This window comes from Mobula hypostoma, chromosome 11, assembly GCF_963921235.1.
Source record: "Mobula hypostoma chromosome 11, sMobHyp1.1, whole genome shotgun sequence".
Classification (NCBI taxonomy): Eukaryota; Metazoa; Chordata; class Chondrichthyes; order Myliobatiformes; family Myliobatidae; genus Mobula; species Mobula hypostoma.
In genome coordinates, this window is record NC_086107.1 from 97,959,819 (window position 1) to 97,985,090 (window position 25,272).

A 25,272-nucleotide genomic window follows, 5' to 3' on the forward strand; every position below is an offset into this window, starting at 1 on the left:
CACAACTGTTCTTGGGTAATGGAGCGAGTAACACGATGGGCACCATAGCCTTGTTGAGTAAATTCCAGTTTTTCAGGTTGTCAATTTAAAGTATTTGGAAATCACTGAGTTGGACCTCACTGGCATATTACTGCAACAAAACATGTTCACTTTATAAAGGAAACTAGGAATAACTTACATCAATGTGAAACTGTTACACCCTTCCCTCCCCACAGGTGCTAGCTGACCTTGTCTTTATATTGGAAATGACCCAAGTATAAAATCAGACAGGCTTGGGTAGCATGGGGACTGGTGTTTGGGTGGTGTCAGCTGAATGTCACTTTCAGACTAGCTTACTGTGATGCCACTCCCACTTCCCCACAGGCTGCCACCGTTCTAAGTTTTGCCTATGTATGGTACTGGTGAAAATTCAATGCACCATCTAGCCGGTCAATAACTAACACCAGCATCTATCACCTCAACCTCCAGGTTAACGTCCAATTCACCTTTCCACCACTCAGCTTTCCTATCCCCAGCACGTTGTGACAATTTTACAGCCAAGGTGTTCAGTCAAAATGCCTATGCTTGGTAAAATATATAAATATAGAACCAAAAAGATTTTTTGTGAACTTTAGTCCCCCCACTGATGACAAGAGTAGCTATAATAAATTTCAACACTATTAAGAATTTCCACTGTAAGAAACCTAAAATGAAGCATAATTTTTGATGGATATGCAAAAACTGAAAAATCTGACAACTTTTTCACTTGTCATATTATAACAATTATTTTCATTTGAAATTTCTGTTGTCACAATGAAAATAAGGGTCAAATCTGAACCTCTGGCTTCAGATTATATCTGAATTACAGGAATATTCCACATCCTGATAGAATTGCACTATATTAGCAGAGACACAAAACCTACCTTTTTAAAAGATAAAATTATTTTAAAATATTTCTGGAGAGTGGTTGAACCCAGAGCACCATGGAGCTTGCTTACTCACTAGGTTCAAAGGGCCAAGCAATAATCCAATGATCTGCCACCAATTCACAGAGTGATCAGCAGCTCAGCTCTGTGCCATGATTTGCAAGTATTCACACTTGTGCAGATCATCTATCAGTAAGATTTAAGGTGGACTTCAGTAAACGTTTAACAAGTGGATCAATGTCACAAGGTTTGCTGTGCAGCACACTATTGTAACAAAGTAAAGGTGAATACAACTGTATAATTTACTTTTTTAGTTTCGCTGTTCAGTAGAAAATGGAATTGATGCCTATATCTTTACAAACAGGGGAACAAAACATGAATTTTAGAAAAGCAAAATTATTTATTTACGGGTTGTTCCCTGTGAAGGGGGAGGTGGTGGGGGTGGTGGCGTGTACTGGTAGTTTCCCTGGGACATATAACCCAACAATGAGTTGCTCTGTTGATATGTTTGAGATAACAGTGGCTGTGGCTGTGGCTGTGGCTGTTGCCCCATCCCGTTCTGCCGGTATTGTGGTGCTGTCTGTGAAGGCCGCCCTCCACTGGCAGATGTCGTAGCATTGAAATTATTGGAGGCATAAGCCACAGCTTGAGCAGCAGTGCCATAACCAGAGGCTCCAAATGCAGCTGCCGGGGTTGAGGTTTGGAAAGTACCTGATTTTCCAAATGCTGTCTGGGAAGCAACTCCATATACAGTTTGATTAGTAGCCCCAAAAAGCCCACTTTGGGTAAAGTTAGGGTACTGGATTGACTGTTGTCCAAATACGGTACTCCCAAAACTGCTTGCCTGTGGAGATCGGAAACTCTGCTTACTTAGAGGACCTGTAGCATCACGGGACTCTCGCTGCCCCCCAAACCTGCTCCCACCATCTCCCCTATCTCTGCGGTCCCCATCGAGGTCTCTAAAAGACCGGCCGCGACTTCTGTCTCGATCATCTCTGTACATGGTGTTAGGATTGGATCCAGTGGGCCGATAACGGGAACGGCCTCCTAAAGAGGGAAAAGCAAGTTCAATATAGTACTTAGAATGAAATTGTACAACACAACATACCATACAAATCTTAACATCTTTTGCCGCTTTAAACAAAGCTGATCATGCACAAATTCTCCAAGCTTACTACGAAGCTCCAAATAACTCTCTGCAACCCCACTGCTTCAGCTCATTCTGTCAGGCACACAAAAATCTATCTGGTAGAGCACAACTGATTGGCTTCCCAGCCATAGTACATCAAAATTTGCAAAAGCTCAGCCCATCCAGTGCCAGCAGACAGATGACTTCTAAAATATGAAAGCTCAGGTCTGCTTTTGCACAGAACTGACAGCATCACCTATCTGACCATTCCATAATACTGCACATCTGCCCTTTTACCTTAAGGAGAAATGCAAGATTGCTTAGATAATTATGTAATAAAAATTGGGAAAACAAGCTTTAAACCACGTAGCTTTAAACACAAAACTAATAAAGCCAATTTATTACAATAAACCCAAGTAAAAATGCTGGAAACAGTATGTGCGAAATGTGAGACAGTTAAAGGATGTGGGGTAGGAAACATTGAAAGGATGCACATTCCCAAGAACTACAGCACAGAAATAGGCACTACACCCCACTATACCTGTGTCGACCATGATACAAATCTCATTCCACCTGCCTGCACATTGCTCATTCATTTATTGTGTCTAAAATGCTTCAATGCCACAATCATATCTGATTCCCCCCACCTCCCCTGCCAGAGCATTCTAAACAGTTACCACTGTGTTATAAAAAAGCAACTGCTTTGTACAACTCATTTACACTTTTCCTTTCAGCTTAAATCCATATCCTCTAGTACTTTAGATTTTCACACTGGGGAAAGACTCCATCTACCACATCTATACCATCAATTTTAACTAGATACCTCACACTGGAAGTTAGCTTTGCTTCTCTCTCCACAGATACTGCCTTGAGCTGCCCAATATTTCCAGCATTTTATGTTTCTCTTTCAAATCCTTCATGTTGTGTGCAGACTCTGACTATAAGGGCAAGCTTGGTTTCAGTTTAAAGCTCCTTTCATTTTCAATTATAGGAAGATGCAAGTGGCAAACAAGGATTGCATTTATTTGAGGTAATCTGGTTATTTGGAATGTGGAGCTCAGGGAGCTAAAGCGATGGAAATAAATAATTCTATGATAGGTAGCATGTGGGGGTTAGAACTGCACTTGATTACCAAGTTATAAGGAAAGCGGCATGGGGTAAATAATATTAAAGAACCTAATGGCTGTGGCAGAAACAGCACAAGAACTTCGGAAAGAGGCAGCTATTCTATTGGGATGGGCTTTACCTGAATTTAGTTGGGACCAGTTCCCAGCAAATTGAATTAGACCCGTCGATAGGCTTTTAACTAAATAGTTGGGGGTACGTGGTTTGCATGCAGGATATTTAGAAAACTGAAGGAAAAATTTTCAACATAATTGTATAAGGGCTAAGAGCGTTATAAAAGCGAGCCTGAAGGCTTTGTGTGTCAATGCAAGGAGCATTCGTAACAAGGTGGATAAATTAAAAGTGCAGATTGTTATTAATAAATATGATATAGTTGGGATCACAGAGACATGGCTCCAGGGTGACCAGGGATGGGAGCTCAACATTCAGGAATATTCAATATTCAGGAGGGATAGACAGGAAAGAAAAGGAGGTGGGGTGGCGTTGCTGGTTAAAGGGGAGATTAACGCAATAGAAAGAAAGGACATTAGCCCGGAGGATGTGGAATCAATATGGGTAGAGCTGCATAACACTGAGGGGCAGAAAGCACTGGTGGGAGTTGTGTACAGGCCACCTAACAGTAGTAGTGAGGTTGGGGATGGTATTAAGCAGGAAAATAGAAATGTGTGCAATAAAGGAACAGCAGTTATAATGGGTGACTTCTATCTACATATAGATTGGGTGAACCAAATTGGTAAGGGTGCTGAGGAAGAAGGTTTCTTGGAATGTATGCAGGATGGTTTTTTGAACCAACATGTCGAGGAAGCAACTAGAGAGCAGGCTATTCTAGACTGGGTATTCAGCAATGAGGAAGGGTTAATTAGCAACGTTGCCCTGAGAGGCCCCTTCGGTAAGAGTGACCAAAATATAGTGGAATTCTTCATTAAGATGGAGAGTGACATAGTTAATTCAGAAACAAAGGTTCTGAACTTAAAGAAGGGTAACTTTGAAGGTATGAGACGTGAATTAGGTAAGACAGACTGGCAAATGACACTTAAAGGGTTGACGGTGGATATGCAATGGCAAGCATTTAAAGATCGCATGGATGAACTACAACAATTGTTCATCCCAGTTTGGCAAAAGAATAAATCAGGGAAAGTAGTGCACCCGTGGCTGACAAGGGAAATTAGGGATAGTATCAATTCCAAAGAAGAAGCATACAAGTTAGCCAGAAAAAGTGGCTCACTTGAGGACTGGGAGAAATTCAGAGTCCAGCAGAGGAGGACAAAGAGCTTAATTAGGAAGGGGAAAACTGGCAGGGAACATAAAAACTGACTGTAAAAGCTTTTATAGATATGTGAAAAGAAAAAGATTGGTTAAGACAAATGTGGGTCCCTACAGAGAGAAACAGGTGAATTGATTATGGGGAGCAAGGACATGGCAGACCAATTGAATAACTACTTTGGTTCTGTCTTCACTAAGGAGGACATAAATAATCTTCCGGAAATAGTAGGGGACAGAGGGTCCAGTGAGACGGAGGAACTGAGGGAAATACATGTTAGTAAGGAAGTGGTGTTAGGTAAATTGAAGGGATTAAAGGCAGATAAATCCCCAGGGCCAGATGGTCTGCATCTCAGAGTGCTTAAGGAAGTAGCCCAAGAAATAGTGGATGTATTAGTGATAATTTTTCAAAACTCTTTAAATTCTGGATTAGTTCCTGAGGATTGGAGGGTGGCTAATGTAACCCCGCTTTTTGAAAAAGGAGGGAGAGAGAAACCGGGGAATTATAGACCGGTTAGCCTCACATTGGTGGTGGGGAAAATGCTAGTCAGTTATCAAAGATGTGATAACAGCACATTTGGAAAGCGGTGAAATCATCGGACAAAGTCAACATGGATTTGTGAAAGGAAAATCATGTCTGACGAATCTCATAGAATTTTTTGAGGATGTAACTAGTAGAGTGGATTAGGGAGAACCAGTGAATGTGGTATATATGGATTTTCAAAAGGCTTTTGACAAGGTCCCACACAGGAGATTAGTGTGCAAACTTAAAGCACATGGTATTGGGGGTAAGGTATTGATGTGGATAGAGAATTGGTTGGCAGACAGGAAGCAAAAAGTGGGAATAAACGGGACCTTTTCAGAATGGCAGGCAGTGACTAATGGGATACCGCAAGGCTCAGTGCTGGGACCCCAGTTGTTTACAATATATATTAATGACTTAGATGAGGGAATTAAATGCAGCATCTCCAAGTTTGCGGATGACACAAAGCTGGGTGGCAGTGTTAGCTGTGAGGAGGATGCTAAGAGGATGCAGGGTGACTTGGATAGGTTAGGTGAGTGGGCAAATTCATGGCAGATGCAATTTAATGTGGATAAATATGAGGTTATCCACTTTGGTGGCAAAAACAGGAAAACAGATTATTATCTGAATGGTGGCCGATTAGGGAAAGGGGAGCTGTTAAGCATACTTTACGTATATGGTTTCAATTTCGAAGATTTTTTGGGTTTAATCAATTTATGTTAGCAAGTCCTATTATATCTAATTTCCTTTTTCAACCTTCCACTATGGATCAAGCTTACTTTGATTGGAAAACCAAAGGTATAGTACATTTTCATGATGATTTATTTTTGGATAATTGTTTCATGTCTTTTCATCAACTTTCTAATAAATATAACTTACCCAGATCTCACTTTTTTAGGTATCTACAGATTAGAAACTTTTTAATTACTGCTTCTCCTAATTTTCCACACTCATATCCAATGGATACTTTGGAAAAAATTTTAGATCTAAATCTCTCTCAGAAAAGTGTTGTAGCAATTATTTATAATATAATTATGAATTTATGTCCTGATCTTTCCAATAAAATTAAAGCTGATTGGGAAAGAGAACTTAAGATTATTATACCAATTGAAAAATAGGAAAAAATTCTTCAGTTGGTGAATTCATCCTCTGTATGTGCTAAACATGTGTTGATACAGTTTAAAGTAGTGCACCGGCCTCATATGTCCAAAGATAAACTATCTCGTTATTATTCTCATATTAATCCAATATGTGATAGATGTCATTCCGAGATAGCTTCTTTAACCCACATGTTTTGGTCATGTACTTTGTTGGAAAAATATTGGAAAGATATTTTTGATATTATTTCAACGGTGTTGAACACAGACTTACAACCTCTTCCAATTACTGCTGTTTTTGGATTACCAATGATAGACTCAAATTATTTAACCTCTTCAGCACGCCGGATGATTGCATTTCTTACTCTAATGGCTAGAAGATCCATTTTGCTGAATTGGAAAGAGATTAACCCTCCTACTATAGTTCATTGGTTTTCACAAACTAAGTTGTGTTTGAATTTGGAAAAAATTAGAAGTGTGGTTTATGACCCTTCCATTAAACTTGAAAAAACTTGGAGGCCATTCATTCAGCATTTTCATATGATGTAATTTGATCATTTCCAAACTTATTTTACTTCTCTGTGCTGTTGGTTGAGAGGAATGGAGTCGTTGACACTAAAGTTTTCTTCTCTTCCATTTTTACGTTGTTAGAATTGCCCAAGTCTTTTTAGTTTAGTTGACTAATTCTGTTTAGTTTTTCTTTTGGGGTGGGGTTTGTTCTTTTTTTTCTTTTTTTTTCATAATTTTTTTTCCAGTTTTTTTTGTTCTGTAGTATTCATTGTTATCCTACACAATTGGGAGTTTTGTCAATTTATACTATTTGGTTTTATAATTACTCAATTTAAGTACAACAATGTATCTCCAACTACTTGTATTATTGCTATGTTATGTTTATATTTTATGAAACTAATAAAAAGATTGAAAAAGAAAGGAAAAGGGGAGGTGCAATGAGACCTGGGTGTCATTATACACCAGTCATTGAAAGTGGGCATGCAGGTACAGCAGGCGGAGAAAAAGGCGAATGGTATGCTGGCATTCATAGCAAGACGATTCGAGTACAGGAGCAGGGAGGTACTACTGCAATTGTACAAGGCCTTGGTGAGACCACACCTGGAGTGTTGTGTGCAGTTTTGGTCCCCTAATCTGAGGAAAGACATCCTTGCCGTAGAGGGAGTACAACGAAGGTTCACCAGATTGATTCCTGGGATGGCAGGACTTTCATATGATGAAAGACTGGATCGACTAGGCTTATAATAATTGGAACTTAGAAGATTGAGGGAGGATCTTATTGAAACATATAAAATCCTAAAGGGATTGGACAGGCTAGATGCAGGAAGATTGTTCTCAATGTTGGAGAAGTCCAAAACGAGGGGTCACAGTTTGAGGAGAAAGGGGAAGCCTTTTAGGACCCAGAGTAGGAAAAACTTCTTCACACAGAGAGTGGTAAATCTGTGGAATTCTCTGCCACAGGAAACAGTTGAGGCCAGTTCATTGGCTATATTTAAGAGGGAGTTAGATATGGCCCTTGTGGCTAAAGGGATCGGGGGTATGGGGGGGGGGGGAAGGCTGGTACAGGGTTCTGAGTTGGATGATCAGCCATGATCATACTGAATGGCGGTACAGGCTCAAAGGGCCGAATGGCCTACTCCTGCACCTATTTTCTATGTTTCTATGTTTAAAAAACAAAGTCATTAACGGAAGTGCTCAAGTACAAGACACAGAAAACCTTCTAGAAATAGTGGAGAACTACTGGTCTGGAATAAGTGAGCTCAAAGAAATAAGCACTAGTTTACAATTAATGAGACTAAAAGCTGATACATTGGTAGTGTCTCATCCTCCAAAATAATTACAGATGCTATAACAGTTTCCACAGATTGAAAAGGAGGGAATCCAAGCGCACATTGCATTATGACAATTCAGATTATGGAAATTCATCCTGAATTCAAAAAGCCAGGGAAAAGAATGAAAAAATCCCTCACAATATTTACATGGGAAAGAAATAAATTACATTTCCTCAATCAGCAATTCTTGGTGCATGCATAGATGATGTGGATTTGTTATTTAGAAAACTGTGATATGAAAAAGAAATCACCTGTATACCCCCACTTGCTGAGGAGGGAGTGGTAAAGCAGGAATCTATAGATCAATCAGCCTGACATCAGTAGAATAGAAAACAATGGAATGTATTGTTAAGGAAGAAGGGCACTTGGAATGCTGGACAGAATCAGAAAGGATTTGTTGGGAGTTCAGAAGTTGCAAGTAACAGAACAGACAAGGGAAAACCAGTGTTGGTCTTGGACTTTCATAAGGCAACACAGAGGATATTATTAAACAAAATTACACCATGATGTTTGTGGCACTACATTGATTTTAATTTAAGATTAATTCCTGGATAAAAATAAGTAATGAACAAGTCCGTTCCTAGTTGGGAGACTGTGACCAATGGAGTGTCAAAGAGCTAAGTGCTGAGGGCCAAGTCCTTCACAACTTAAATCAATAATTTTGGGTATGTATAATCAACTTGTTTGTTGAATATACAAAGCTAATTAGCAGGTTGGGCTCTGAGAAGGATGCAAAGATGCTTAGGGATATGGATGTGTTAAGGTATGGCAGGACATAAGGGACTAAATGACCTACTACTTCAAGAAATGGCAGCAAATACCTCATTATGGACTATGGCTTGCTGCTAAATACCAGCAATTCTTGACACCCAGAACTCCCATTGAGTTTAGGATTCCCACTAATCCACAATCTTTCTAGACTGAATGCCACAGGTTATTTTCCAACTGTAGTCTGACGCCAGGGCTGCACAGAATTGTGATTCTGGGATTCTAATATTTCTGAAGATCTTTAGAGAGGTCTAACAATTGAAGCAACCCCTGAAAACAAGTTCACTGAAGTAACTGCAGAAGCTGAGTTCTTGATCACATCTGTTAGCAGCAAACATGGCAAATGCTGGTTTGGCAGTTCCAGAGGTACCTTTAAAAACACTGTCCAACTATGGAGAAGCTTAAAAGCAGGATTCAGGTCTTTGTGCTCAAGGTGAGTAATCAATATTTTAAACAGGATTAGATTTTATCTGACACCAAGGCAGCTTTACATATTGTTATTACTACAGTGTTCATTTAAAATATTAATCACTTTAACTTGAAAGACACTGATAATCTTGTACAATTGCAGTCAATTCCACACAACAGGCCTGCAAGCAAAATGACAGCTCCACTGAAGAAGCATTACCTGGTGTCTCAGCTGGATTTTATAGTTTCCAAAGTAAAACAAAAGCACTTACCTCTTCCACTTCCTCTTCCATGATCAACAAGCTGTAGCAGCTTTGGATTAATAGCTTGGCTGGCCTCTTCCAATACCTTGATCAGCTCCCTAGCCTGTTTCACATTGCCTGGTGTGAAGAAGGTGTAGGCTGTGCCTTTATTTGTACTGCGAGCTGTACGACCAATGCGATGTACGTAGTCTTCAGAGGAATTGGGGTAGTCGTAATTGATGACAAATTTGATGTCTTCCACGTCTGTAAAAGCAGAATTGCAGTGTGGTGTGGAAAGGTGGGGGATGTGCCAGTTTGAACCAGCACAAGCAGTACACCACAACAGCCAGGTAGAAAGAAGAGTTAGAACAAGATTTAGTACAAGCACCCCTTACAGTCCATGTTTACAGTATTGGCCTTCCATGCAAAGAGCTTAAACCCACACCATGCTTTGAGCAAAAACCTCACAAACCAAAAGGCAGAACACTGAGCACAAAAGTATAAAACAAATTTATTACTGACCCACATTCGGTGTTCAGAACCCTAATACACCCACCTCAAGAAAATGGAAAAACTGAGGCCTGTTTCATTGAGTAAGCCTGCTCCTCTTTGCTTAAGTTGCAGCTATAAAGTGGAAGACTTATTTGATTTTCATCAAATTCTAACTATTTTACTCACTAGGTGGATATAAATCTGAGTGAGGAGAAACTTGAGATTGAAATAAGACTTTACAACAGACCGTGCCACCTTTTAAACAATTCCAAGGAATTGTATGTTCATTCTCATCTCAAAGTTCAAATACTACCATAACCTTTGCTTTTGTCCTTCCTGTAACAATTGAACTAAATGGCTAAAAAGTTGTTCAGCTTTTCAAATATCTATTTGCTGCAACAATTAAACCTTTAAAATAGATCAGGAGCAGCTTAGGTCTAAAGCAATACTATGCCGCCAAACTCAACCAGTTTTTGAAGTCAGATGAAGCCAGTCACATTGTACCACCTCACATCCTGCTTTCCATTATTAAAGTACACAGGGACAATAACCAAGAACCTTTACACATTGAAAATATATCTCAGATGACACATGGAAGAACACTTGAAAATATCCTCTGAAATTCCCACTATGAATCTGACAATCCATAAGCTTCAGAATTAAGTTCCAATCTATCCCTGACAACTGACACCTCCAAGCAACATTCACCAAATTTTATGAACCAAGAATGCATGCTTTAAATCTATGTTTAGACTACCACTCTGGAAAAGAAACCTGTGGGCAAAAATACAGATTAGATAAATTCACACATTACATTACTGCCCGAACCTCTATATATATTTTTTTTAAATAAACAGCAGTACACAGGTATTCCACCAATTTACCATATTTAAAATACTATTTCAATGGACGCAGTTACAAAACGGGGCAATTTTTTTAAAGATCTGGAAGACTCAGAGATAAGGCTACTTTTTCGCACAATGTAGACTAGACCAATCTTCACCAAAGGTCCGAAACAAAACCAGTTCAAATTTCAGTGCAAAATAACATTATTTAATTCTGGCCTAAATAGGTAGTAAAGGAATACTCCCTTCTTGTCTTCTTAATGTAGCATTATTACAAATCTTCAAACATTATGGTTGTCAGGGTTAGAAATTACCATAGCATCACTGGTCCATGAAAATCAGAATCAATCTGCACAAAACCAAGGTGGACCATAACTGCTAATACTGGATCTGGACATGCTATTCTCAATACAAAAACTATTATCATTTCAGGGAAATTCATTAACACATATCAAAAGAAGTCACCTTTTGTTCAGGTTATGAAAACTAGAAAGATCAAGTGCTGATTTTGAACTGATAATACTGTAAATGGCAGATTACTTGGTAGCCCAATTGCAAATCCACGTCATACTAAATATAAACCTCTGAATAACCAAGAGGAAAGGTATCAACATCCAAAACCCAGGAGATTAGAACTACAAAAACTACAAGAATTTGTTATGGAGCTGAAAGATTGTGATGCATCCCAGCTTAGACTATTACACTGCCACCCACTACAGCACAATCACTACTTGGACCATTATAATGACCAGCATTAAAATCTATCCTGATATTTGTGGATGAGGATTCAAAGTTTGTTAATCCAACATCATCTGGGGTTCAGTTTGTAAAATGACAGGGGCGCTGGAATGCAGAATCCTGATCTTCGATGTAATTCATTCACTGCGCTAAGCTAATGAAATCAGTTTGCTTACCAGTCACTGTATGGTAATTTTTAACCCAACAGACAACTCCAGATTTGGCATGTTGTCATTGAAATCCATACTTTAAAGTTGAAATCCAGAATAAATTTCGACTTCCTCCCTTCTGTGTTGAATAGTATTTACCAGTCCGATGCACACTCCCGTTTCTCTGGTTCTGGCGGTCTCCTTTCGACCTCCGCCATGCGACATGGGACCAGTGGAGCTGGGAGAGCATGCATCGAGCATTCCCTTGTAGCGAGAAGTCTCACACGTTGGGATGGATGGCTTTTCTGCAGCCCGACTTTCATGTAGCACCAGAGGACCGCAGTCATTAAATAAGGTCCTCAAACCCAATCTCTCCAATAACTCCCAGCCCACACTGCATCTATTGCCCAGACTCAAATTATTTTTTTTTTCTTTACAATTTACTGACAAACTATTTTTCAAGTCTGTTTCTCATTACAAAAATGGGCTCAAGTTTCACTTGCTATTTCTTATTTCATTAGCGAGTGTTTCTATGTTGAATCCCAAGACAGCAATAAACAAGAGACAGAGAGGAAAAGTGTACATGAGAAATGAAAAATATTCATATTAAAGCACATATTGATATCAAATAGAAATGGACACAAACAAATAATGTACACAAGATACAGATCTCAGGTAGCCAGCTTTGATCTGTACCCCATTCTAAAAGGGCAACTCCATTTATATCACAGTGAAGCCAAAAGCTTACACCATAATTGTAACCTACTGTGCAAAGTTGTTGCCAGCATCCTCTTTAGGTTCTAGTCTCATAATTCACATTCCAGGGTGCATTTTACACTTTAAGCTGTAAGTGATTGCAAAGCCCAATTATTTTCCCTACTTCTTGGATCACCAAGAACTCCGAAAAAAATACTGGAAATTGAATACAGTGGCACCCTCTTATTGTCTGAACAGTGCAATACCCTAAGAATAAAAGGAAGTGAAAAGAATACAAGAAAATCTACATAACAGCACCTGCGTGCTTCATGGTCAACCTGGCGATAACCCCACTTGGACTCTAGACCCTATGTTGGCTGACCTGTGTACTTCAAGTTACAGAATTTTTTAAAGTATCCTATTATTTTGAGAAACAATCAGACTGTCAAAACCAAACAATAACAATATTTGGTCATTCATGATGCAATACAAGAGTCTTCTTGTTCACCGTCTCTATTTTTATCCCTGTCCAGTAGCATACTTCCCACTGACTGGCAAGAGATGGCTCTGATAGTGCAGCTGTGAAGACCTTCTGTGGAGTAACTCCTGCAAATCCAATCCTAGCTGATGATACAAAGGACAGGAAAGTTATTATGTTAAGGAATAGGGACAGGAAAAAGTGTGGAACATTAAAGTCTAGATTCTCTCAAGTATCGTTTTGAATAAGTTTTAGCATAATCCTGCAACAGCCTGTATATAACATAAACTGCATATTTAAAAAAAAAATCTGAGCCCATTGTTAATGCCAGACTGGGAAAAATACTAGGTAACGCATCTGTTGTGGACATTTGATCAAAATGTGTCGTAGCTATACTAGTTTTTATAATAGTCGCGCCTTCTTGGAAAGTTTCCCATACACAAAGCCCCAGACCCAAATATGCACCTTCAAGGTGGCACCTTGACAAAGTTGTCCATTGGCTCTCCTATGCCTCAGAACAAATTTTTCCCAGCCTGATGTAATCAATAGGTAACAAGAAACAGACTGACCTAAATGAAATAGTTCTCAGTTTTGTATCAAATTCAACAGTGTCTAGGCAAGATGCAGAAAGCAGCAATCTACTCATTCCTACCTTCAAACCTTTTTGCAACCCGCTTTTCGGGCAGTGAAACCTCAGACAGGCCCAAGATGTAACCGGACAAGCCCCGACATGACGTCCTGTGAAGGTGAGGGAGATACTTGGCATGCTTGGCAGTAGGGGTTTCACAATAGTTGAGAGTAAACTGTTTGCACCACATTACTCCACTTCATAAGAAACCATACCCCGAAGATTGCAATAGAGCCACAAATCCACAATATTCCAGATGGATCAGTTGGCCTCTTGCTGCGAACCAGCGGGGATCAAGTAGTTTCTTCTGTATCCGTACTAAGAATGAGCAAACTGTTCCAACTGGAATTCCCCCATTAAGGGACATTTTTTCCAAAGATGACATAATCTAAACTTGTAGCCAAATCCTGCAGAGACCAAGGACACAATACCATTAATTCCTATCTTACTGCCTTTGCCCGTTAAAGGGGAGGTTATTTCGGAACAGTCTGTCCATCTCAGTCTGAAATAGTGGGCCAGTAACAGTCAGTCCATGCAGTCTTCCCATCCACATCAGTGGCTAGAAAGGTTTATTTCTAGCTCCAAGTCACTTAACAGATTGATTGCAGAACTGGCCTGCCATTTAAATGCAGTGCTCGGTGTGAAACCCCTAATCAGCAGACATTTCCACACGCCCCTTAGTTTCAGCAAGTAAACCAATTATCAGGTGTGTCAAATTTGAATGAGGGGAGAAAGTCAGATTTCAACAGGGGAATTTTGGTTCTGCTTTCAATTTTCTGATCTTGGAATTGGCTTGTGCTGGTTTTAAATGAACAGGGCTTCAGATAATGATGCTTGCCAGTAAAATATTAAGATTGTACTGGATTCCAGCAGTTAGAAAATTAAAGCAGTATAGTTGTAAAAGAGCTCTTCTGGACCAAACTGGGGACATATCATGTTAAGTTGCATCCGCCTCTTTAAAAAAGAAAGTTAATCCTAACCCATTTCAACACCAATTATCAGAATACCCACAAATATTGCAGGCTGCGTCAACTATCAGAACTACTCCATGGTAGTCACTTACAAATACAAGCTCGTTAATCAAAACTGCTTCAGCAAGTCAGTAAAAAGTATTTTACATGTGCACATATAGCACATTAGTACTGTTGCCAACCGACCAAATACCAAACTGCCTGCATCTGTCAAGAAAACAAGCATTTCATTTAAATAATACAAACCAATGACATTAGTATATAACAAAAACATGCTTCAAAGGGAATGCTTCAATGTCCCTTAATGGGCATCTGAATTGCACCACTGTAGTCTCCAAACTTCTAATATGTATTCCCCTACATTATTGCATATCATACTGTCAACTCTTACAGTGTCATATACATTACACTGAAAAATTGCTGTTCTGTAGGAAGCAACTGATATCATGATATGGATTCCATTCATTTAATTGAAATTCACAGTTCAAAAGTAATCTAGATAGGCGTTAACTCCTAATAACTTTATACCTGGCATTAAACTGCCCTGTGGTTAAATATTAAACCTGGTGACCACCCAAAAATAAACACTACTAAATACTTATATCTGCTTCTTCCTTAGCGACAAAACCAAGACTCTTATCTAAATCGAGAGCCCACAGTGCACATAGCCATTAATCCAGCCCCATTGTACACTAATCTGGTATAGATGGGAAAGACTACCTGGAACTAAAATGGATAAAGCTCCACTGGTTCAGTACTACACTATGCTAGTTTGATAGGCAAGTCAAGATGTTTAAGATATTCTCTTCAAAAGTGGCAGGGAGTGGGGCTTCAATTCCAAGTGAGCAAGCCATGCTGGAAATCCAGTCAGTTGACAAACACATCATCTGAAGACCCTATTTATTTTAATGAACCAATCTGCTGCAGAGGTTGAACCAGACAGTGCCAGGGCGAGCTGGATAACGGCAGATGGGGTAAACATTATCCGTAGACCCCAAATTTTGGACAGCCAGCCCAGTGCATAGGGGTTAAAGGCCCCACATGGTAAGGCTAAGCTTGGTTTATGTAGGTGGCGGTAGATGGATATCTCCTCTCCCTCTTGGTGCTCGTTTTGTCATGCCTAGGCCTTGCCGCAGGCCTGTACCTTAATATAAAAACAAAGAGATATTTTAAAAAACAAAATTAAGCCACTTAGTTAACATACTCAAGATGGTGAGGATATCATGGTTCGTCACTTTAACTACAATCTCTCCCAAGTCAGAAAATTTCAGAGTCTGTTCTGAAAAGCATTTTTCTGTAAACAAGTCAAGTACAAACCTAAACCTCGAGATGCAACGTCAGTTGCAATAAGGATGGGTGCTTTTCCTGATCGGAATTCTGCAGAAAGAACAGAAAAGTGCTTTACTTAAAAAAGACAAAACCAGGATATTTTCTCTTTCAACTCCGTCATTTTTTCAGTTAATTTTAAGTAATTAAAATAGAAGCCAGTCTAAAGGATGCAGATTTTCCTGCAGAATATTCTTGCTCCAAGGAGAACAAAAGATAAACAATAATTTGTGCAGATCAGAATGATTTCTCATGTCCAAGTACAGGACATCAGCCCAAGACACTTCACACTAGATCACATAACAAATATATACCATTTGTCAAATATGTAAATTTTATGGAAACATAAGGCGTGCTCATCTCCCAGAATGTTCAACAGAAAGCGGAATATAGTCAAAGCGAGTACATAGTTGGCATAACAACATTCAATAAAATTAAACAGCAGTTCAATGAACACAGTTATACTTCAAGTTACTGTTAACATATTAACCACTGCAAAAGGGGTGGTGCTTCTGGAGAATGGAACTGAACCCAATTTAATGCATTTATGCCAAGCAATGTAAATATTACATTTCCAGATTTAAAATACACAAATTTTTAAAACAGTCATGAACGGGGCAAAATTCAAAAGCTAAGAGCACAACCAAAGAACAGTTGTAAATATATAACAGCTAAACAACCACAGAAATAATCAAAATTAGCTAGAAATGTTCTGTTAGATACGTTAATATTAAATATCACAAATGGGGATCAGTGAACTCCAGGTATTATCACTCCTCTTTGCTTGTGACCTTAAGATATCAGAAAGGGCAGTATAAATTATGTAAAGATCACTGTGAAGAGAGCCTACAGCTAGAAACAATTAACATTCTGCACTAGCGGCAGGATGAATAGAAAAGAAAAACCCATTTAGGGAGATAATGTAGAACCAGGCAGCATAGATTCAGAGTCATGCACAAATTCTGAAAGGTATTCAGATTAAGGATCAAATTTATTTTAATTTAAGAAAGCTCAAGTCTTAAGGAAATTAGCAGGATCAGAAAGTAATTAGTGCATTAACAAAATAGGCAATAAAGGACAACCTAACAAAGATGGAAGGGGTGGAACAAAGTTAAGGGTTATCCATGTGAAGCTACGATACACGTCACAGGCATCTAAGTAAAAGGAGTATTTAACTCTAATAATTACTACTGACAGGTTATTTTGAATATTGCCTACCTATCTTCTAAAATTTAAATTCAACAAGATGAAAGACTGAAATATCAACTGTTTCCTTCTCCGGAGATGTAGCCTGACCTGGTGAGTACAAAGAGCATTTCTGATTTTTATTCAGAGATGTAGCCTGAGCTGCTGAGTATACAGAGCATTTTTGGTTTTCATCTAACTTCCAGCATTAGCATTTTTGTGTTCTGTGGGAAAACAGGCATTAAGATGATGCTGATTCTAACTAATTAAGAAGTAAAAGAGCCAGACTGAATACGTTGACGTGGATATATACAATAGGATCGCAAGAGCCTGATAGTCAGTCAATCTGAAAAGTGTTCTGGGGCAGCACTGAGATAGTGGCACAATCCCGATATCATGGGAATTGCTGCACTCCAAGGTTGGAAAAGTAACCTAGTTAATGCATAAAAGCCAACTAGGTTTTAAATCAAGGCAGGCATAACAGTAGCAGAATGCAAATTTTGTGCCTGGTATTATCTGAGGTACCAGGGAGTTTTCCTTTCAGAGTAAGTAGTTTAGTCCAAAAATGTTCAATGGACGAAAGACTCCTCTCTAAGTTCTTATGTACTATGAAACCCGCTTTTGATCTGTAATGAGTAAGGAAGTATTACAAAATTTTAAAAAAGCTGCAGTTCATGTAATGTTTAAGCAACTCATTACAATATTCATGTGAGCATTGACTGCATTTTGTTATTTATAAAAACTTTGCTTGCAACAGCCAAATATGAAAGTACAATCCGCTCCCCCCCCCCGCCCCCCCATCTTTGGCGATTCCAGAAAGAGGCTGACATATGAAGAAAGGTTAAGTAAGTTGATCCTCACGGAAGCTCAGGAGAGTGAAGTGACCTTCTTGAAACTAACATTCTGAAGGGGATTGGTAACGGATTGTTTTTCCTCAAGGTGGGTATATACAAGCAGGAGGAATAGCTTCAGTCACCAGTTTCAGGTGGAGACGGGGAGGAATGTCTTTCACAGCTAGAAATCCTCAAAATCCTTTACCCTAAAAAGATGCGGAGACAGCACCACTAGATATAATCAAGATAGAGATTGACAGATATTTAAAATAAAAAGGAGTCAGAAAGATTGGGCAGAAGATTTGATCAACTACAACAGTGACAAAGTAAACTCAAGGACAAAGTGGCCGACTTCTGTTTCTTATGTTATTTAATATTCTTACCATTAAGGACCCAATCTCTTTCTGGCTGACTTTTATCTCCATGAATGCACATCGCTGGCCAACTGAAAGAAGGAAAAAAAAATGTTGTTCAATCTTTTATGTGACACAGCCCAACATAACACCACTGTTTCTAATTTTCCAAGTGTAAACACAGGTTTGCTCTCCTATCCAGCACTCCATCAGCACCAGCATTCATCTATTCTGCCACATATTGTACCAAATGCCTACCACAGAAAGAACACCTAATCCTTTAATGTACTGCACCCAAATCTTGCAACTCTTTATCACTAACCTGAAATGGTAACCAATTTCCTCCTTCATAGCTGCCGCCCAAATGCTGAGAATCTTTATTTTAAGTTCTATTCCAGATTTTGAGCAGTGATTTTTTTTTGATTTTTCCATTAACTATATAACCACAATGCCTTTCATCCAGTCAATTATGGTACTCCACTTAAACTAGTAATCACAGGAAATAATTTAAAGATACCTGAACTACACTTTGGAATACAACAAGAAATCTAGATTCTCTTTAACATTTATAAGCTAATTGTTCTGGCTCTGAGTTCATGACAGCTAAAGCATACCCATCTCTTCTCATCCTACGGGTCAAGTCATCACAGCGACGCTTGGTTTCTACAAAGATGATTGTTTTATTTTCTTTCTCTGCCATGATTTCTTCCAGCAGATGGAGCAATCTACAATTAAACACAAATTCAAACATCACAGTTTTTATATACCACAAAACTCGACTTCAGCAAGATAATAAATTATAAAGAAGATTACAACTCACTTCAGGTCCTTCTCCGTCTCCTGACACACATCAACAATTTGAAGGATGTTGTGGTTGGCACTCAGTTCCAGGGCTCCAACATTGATCTGGATGTAATCCCGTAAGAAGTCCTCAGCTAGTTGTCTGACCTCTTTTGGCCAAGTGGCACTCCACATCAGAGTCTGTCTGTCCGGCTAAAAGAAACAAAGGAACGTTTTTTGGTCTCCACCATGAAACCATGTCACCAATTATGATTTCCCATAATTTCTAATCCCCTGAATACTCTGTCATTACTTTCCACTGTGACAGAATGAGGAATGTTTGGGTTCAAGGTATATAACAGCAATTGTTATAACAAGGAAAGGAAATCCTACCCGAATTTGCTCCACAATTTTCCGAATCTGAGGCTCAAAGCCCATATCCAACATACGATCAGCCTCATCAAGTACCAGGTAAGTGCAACGACGGAGATTAGTCTTTCCAGCTTCCAAAAAGTCAATCAAACGGCCTGGTGTTGCAATACAGATTTCCACTCCTAGAACAAGACAAAAATACAACAGAAAGCAAATGATCCATGTTAAGCAACATCCTAGTGAATTTCTTCTCCAATTACAATCATGTTCTTCTGATACGTTGACGATACTCTACTCCAGCGGAGAGCTAATCAATCAGTTATAAAGTTGTACTGTTAATAACACTATTACATTCAATGCTTAGGTGAAAGAACAGCATCAAATGGACCCTCTTTACCACCTTATTTAACTGTGCTGCCCTTAAAAGTATTCTTGGACTTATATATCTACATCAACCTCAATACTCAGAAGGCCCCATCACACACTGTGTATATCCTACCCAGCGAGTCTGCAAAAATGAAGAGTTTCATATTGTGATTAAATTCCAATCAGCCACTGCTGTTAATATCTTACCAAGTCATCAAGGTCGTGGTTTGTCCAAAATCATGCTTCTTAACATCAACAACATAATTACCTGCATAATCTGCAAACTTGTAGTTGTACCTTCCTGTACTCATATCTGAATAGTTAACATAATTATAACCAGCAATCTCTATGGTATACACATACATTAATTATAGGCTTCCAATCATAAAAGCACCCTTCTCTACCATCATCCTGTTCCCTACTGCCAAGCCAATTTTAAACCTAATTTTCCAACTTTCCTTGGATTCCCTGGGCTCCAACTTTTAGGACCACTCTTCAATATGGTAACTGGTCGAAGACCTTATATAAGCCCATGTTAACCGTATCAACTGCACTGCTCTCAACAGTACTCTTTTGTTACTCTTTTAAAATAAGCTCAATGATGGACTAGGAAGGCCTGAAATTACACAAGTAGCCACAGAGCTTCAGAGTAAGATCAACATATACAATAGGCCCCAGGATCTGCACAGACATAATCCTGTGAAACAAAAAGTATGGCCTGTCATTGTCCCACATACCTCTCTCCAGGTCCCGGATCTGAGGGCCTTTAGGGGCACCACCATAAATACAGGTACTCTTTATTCGTGAAGATTTCCCATAGTCTTCAGCAACCAGCTGCACCTGCTGCGCCAGCTCTCGTGTTGGTGCCAACACCAAGCACTGTGGAAGGAGAAACACAGAAATACTCTCAGTACCCAGTTACAGAACAGTACAGCACAGGAACAGGCCCTTTGGCCCACAATGTTGTGCCAAACCAGTTAAAAGGTCAATCAAACTTGCCCCCCTCCCCAAAAACCAATCCTTCCTATCTACACAACATCCATACCCCTCCATCTACCTCATTTCCGTGTGCCTATATGAACATCTCTTGAAGGCCTCTTAATGTATTTACATCCCAGGAATCCACCACACTGAGTAAAAAAACTTAAAACTCTCACATCCCCCCTTTGAACCTACCCCCTCTCACCTGGGAGAAGAAACAGGTCATGCAATTCTATTTCATAATACTGTATCTCCCTTGGTATCCAAGATTCAAACAGGCTAGACATTGAATATACTCAACTCAACACAGAGCTAGTAACTGAAATGCTTAAACTGCTGAGAATAATTAGCAGGCCAGATAGCATCTGTAGAAATCGGAGGTGGAAAGTAAGAGTGTTTTCCAGCAGTTCATTTTTTTTGTTCACTCTAGTTTCTCCAATTCCTTTACAGGAAATTCACAACCCAACAGATGGAGCCGGTGAGCTTAGGGCTCTTAATACCAGGTCGCCCACTGAATGCCAGGTTTTTCAGATTTCCAAGTTCCTTACAAGTTCTGTTTAGATTGCTCTTATATAGGGCAATAGAAGCTTAAGGCATCTTTAAATGTCATAATTTGGTGAACTTACTCCCAACTATAAACCCACCATAGAAAACAAGCAATTTAAGAAAAATACTCGTAATGTAACTTAAGTCTAAATTAAAGAACTTACAATGGGGCCGTCACCTCGCTCGAGGAATGGCTGGTGGTTAATGTGTACGATGGCTGGCAATAAATACTGGAAATTAAAGAAATCCTCAGTCATAAATTAATCATTTAATATATTTACTTACAAGATGATTTAACTCTTCTATTAAAACGACCAAAAATGAATTTTGTAATGCCACCTAAAATAAATCTTCTGTATATTCAAACTAACCAATACAATGTGCCTGCTGCTCTTGTCCTAGACAGACAAACAGACCGTGAATTTGTAAGATACTGTCAGAGCCACCCAGGCAAGGAATTGGAGTGCATTTTGTAGAAGGCTGCACAGCTTGTGCCCATACAAGTTTTACCATGGCCCATTGATGCCACTTGAAATTCTGCCTTCTTGGTGTTAGCAGTCACCAACAGTCTGCTAACGACTGAGTGTAGAACACACTGCAATCCAATCTGGCTAATTACCAAATACCGAGGCAACTTGCCTCATTGTTCAGTAGATGTCACAATTATAACTGCACTGGAACATTTCAGCTAAAAGCATGCCTAGTTCTGCATTGCAAGTCTAGTTCTATAGTTGGGACATTATCTAGTCCCACAGCCTTTACAGAGAATCCATCCCTTAGGGCGTTCAAATGTTTCTGGATATCATCAGGGAGGAGGCTATATAGCATCCAAACCAGGACTAACCAGACTCAAAAACAGTTACTTTCCCAAGGCAGTAAGGCTGATCAACATCTCCACCCACTAACCCACCTCTCCACACCCCCAACCGTCTCTACTTTATCATCTTTTGTTAATCACCTTATGTACAGCTACTCCTTTGCCTAATGCCAATTTATGGACATATAATTCATAAATATATAACTGATATCTTCAGTATGTATTCAATACCATGTAAAAGTCTCAGGCACATATACATATAGCCCTGAGACACCAAGCAAGGTCATTTGATTCCAAACAAGTGGCTTATTGATCTTACAGAATCTCTCTCCAGTGCTTTCCACCCCTTCCCAATCATGATATTCCCCCCCACACCTCCCTATCCCCTTTCTGTCCACAATAGAGACCCACATCGGAATCAAGCTTATCATTCACATATGTCATTAAATTTGTTTTTTTCTGTGGCAGCAGTACAATGCAATACATAAAATTACTATAGTACCGTGCAAAAATTTTAGGCACCCCTGCTATATATGTGCCCAAGACTTTTGCACAGTATCATATTTACAATACTTTAAAAAAAAATTATCATGGTGTCCTTTATATTATTGTCCTTTTTTGTGCTGCATCCGATCTGGAGTAACAATTATTTTGTTCTCCTTTATATTTGTGTACTAGAAATGACATAAAATAATACTGAATATCAAGCAATAAATGGAATCAGATGGAGACTGGCTTCATAAGCCGAAATGGATCATTCATTCATTGTCAGTGGATGGTCATGACTGTGAGTACTTCCTGCCTTGACATTAACACTCATGAGTTCCCCCCACTTATTGCATGTTTAATTGCCCACCATTTTTGACTAGATGTGAATGTGACAGGAGTGTAGAGCATTAATTTGATCTGGATTGTTGAATCACTATCCCTGAAATACTGCACGCTGCATTTCCTATTCAGAGCATCTGTAGTTTCCACAGTACTGGCACTTTATTTTTTTGGCATTCCTGATGCTACTCCCAATATGCCTTTTGGCAGTCTGCATTGACCGAGAATTGAACCTCAGCTTCCCTGCAGCTGTGGTGACAGGAATATGGTGGGCCATAATATTACTGACTGTGGTGTTCTACATTTGTGGCATCAATGAGAAAAATGAAAAGAAAACATTTTTGCAGCTATTGACATTGAAGGATTCAAACCTGCAGACCCCATTGCATGCTACCACAAAGAAAACTGTATTCAAGCGTTGCTTGCTCGAGTGGTAAACTAAGAATGAAAAGGAAAAATACTAGAAGTACGTACAGCCAGAGTTTTGCCAGATCCAGTCTGTGCAATTCCAACCATATCACGCCCACTAAGTGCTACCGGAAAGCCCTGGCACTGTATTGGCGTCGGCTCCACAAAATTCAGCGAACACAGAACATCCATCACATAGGCTAGGAAAAGTAGCAAAATATTAATGCTAGACACTTTAAAAAAATCTAGAATATAGTACAGTAAACCAATTAGCCAGTACCAGAGCAGAGAAATGCTGTGGCCAGGCTGATGTAATATAACACTCCATCATAATGCAAATCAAAGGAGGTTTGCACTCTGACAGAGCTTCAGTATCAGAGATTTTGCTTTTCTCCATTAGTAACCCATCTTCTGTTCTCAGGTAACAAGTCTACTACCAGACAGTCCGGACTAAAATGCATTCAGTGTGGTTACTGATGTCATACAACATGCTGTATCATAGTGAAAGCATGCACTCTAATCCTTCGTTTAACAGCAAATTATGAAAAATTTAACAAGATTATGAAAAAACTGCTCGACATCTAAAATGAAGCAAAACACGGGAAATATTCAGTTCAGACACTTTCTATGAAGAGAAACAGAGCTTTATGTTTCAGGTTGACAACTTTAAATCAGAAGTAACAGGAACTTCATACAAATTACAGGAGTGACCTGATAAGGAATGTAGTACACACACAAAACACATCTAGATGAACTAAAGCATTTCTGTTCAACTGTAATTAGTGCTACAGAATTCCCAACACACTAAACAAAATGTAGTCAAATACTAATGTGAAACTATTTTGAAAACATTTGTTTTTAGATATATACTTTCATGAGAGCAGATCCTGAGCAGGAAGCTTAAGGTAAAATAATAACTGAAGAGCATTATAACTCAATTCCTTCAAAGTATTTAACTTTATGTCTCTTTGTCAGAACTAGATTCTTTTAACATTATCAATGGGACCTTGCACAGAGTAACATCACGTGCAGTAGAATTGAACTGCTTCTAGATCAAGGACCATTGTTAAGCAAAAGAGAGATGTAATCTATTCCAGGCCCTCTATTGACGCACTTTGACCTTGACCAACTGTCAGTAGTCATTAATCATGGCATTTGCAAATAGTATGCCCTGCAGACCTGGTAGTTTTTTTCTAAGTCTGAATCATCAATTTACTGTATAAACTGCACAAGGAAGGTGTTTCCACCACACTGCAATCATGTGTCATGGAATACACTGACGGCAAATATTAAGATACATATGATTAGAAGAATATTTATAAGAAGCTTTAATCTGCAAAGGACTGAAAGTGTTCAATTGAGGCAATGGTGCTAAGGTCAATTAGATTTCACACTCAGTTGAGAAAGCTTTAAGATCCACGCATGGTGACTTTCTCCTGTAATTTTGTTTTTAACATAATCAATGTGACATTGGAAACACTAATCAACATAACATAGATTCAAAATGATTTAGTACAACAGGCTACTGCACTGAAAGAGCTGCTTCCTGATTTTCAAAGCTGCAAAATTAGAATCTGGCAATTTCACTGTAGTTAAGCTGATGAGATGAAAGTGACACATTTGATAAACTCACAAGGGAAATTGGCTTGATGAAATTGGAACACTGGCTTTGGGCAGTCCGTTCCCTTTGTAGTAATTTCTTTCTTCCGACGGAAATCATCCACTTCAAACTGCCGAGAGAGTCAAAAAGCAATCCAAATTAAGTTTTCAACTTCAGTAATAAGCTAAGCTCCTTGTCGCAAGACAGCAATGACAAAATCCAAAACATCAGTGACAATACCACTGGCATTCCTTCAATTTATCAGTCCAAATGTGTTTCTAGGTTTTTCCAAGATCTGCTAAATTACATGCCACTTACCTTAAAATATATGTTCCCATTATTGTCTCTAAAACCTACTTGGCAGGACCCCTAAATACTTTAAGATGCTTCAACATTTCAGCTTAGAAGGTACAGAGATCTATATAAAACTGAAAAATGGTTGTTGATGCTCCACGTTAATTCCTTCCATTTTGCCTTTTCAGCATATCTTCCTATTCCCCTCGTCTACACAGATGAACCCGTGTCCCTTACCAAGCGGTGTTTTCTCTTCAGTTCTGGCAGACCCTGTATGAATCAATTTTC

General features: G+C 39.1%; 1 protein-coding gene across 6 annotated transcripts in view; it reads right to left on the reverse strand.

Moving 5' to 3' along the window:
• Positions 1-15: 15 nt before the first annotated feature.
• Positions 16-25,272, reverse strand: part of LOC134353982 (probable ATP-dependent RNA helicase DDX17) — a 29,485-nt gene continuing 4,228 nt past the window's right edge. The window contains exons 3-14 of one of the 6 annotated variants that reach the window (XR_010019707.1): positions 24,724-24,820; positions 23,157-23,290; positions 21,202-21,267; positions 20,248-20,389; positions 19,166-19,326; positions 18,813-18,985; positions 18,607-18,717; positions 18,023-18,084; positions 15,613-15,672; positions 13,349-13,434; positions 9,329-9,562; positions 1,816-1,952 (exon numbers count right to left, since the gene is read on the reverse strand). Coding sequence is in view for 3 of the 6 variants with exons in the window: in XM_063062600.1 (XP_062918670.1) it covers positions 1,306-1,952; positions 9,329-9,562; positions 15,613-15,672; positions 18,023-18,084; positions 18,607-18,717; positions 18,813-18,985; positions 19,166-19,326; positions 20,248-20,389; positions 21,202-21,267; positions 23,157-23,290; positions 24,724-24,820 (1,887 nt within the window). In the remaining 3 variants the exon portion in view is untranslated. Of the gene's footprint in view, positions 1,953-9,328; positions 15,440-15,612; positions 15,673-18,022; positions 18,085-18,606; positions 18,718-18,812; positions 18,986-19,165; positions 19,327-20,247; positions 20,390-21,201; positions 21,268-23,156; positions 23,291-24,723; positions 24,821-25,272 lie in introns of those variants that run through there. The other 5 variants (XM_063062600.1, XR_010019708.1, XR_010019709.1 and 2 more) reach the window with 5 other exon arrangements.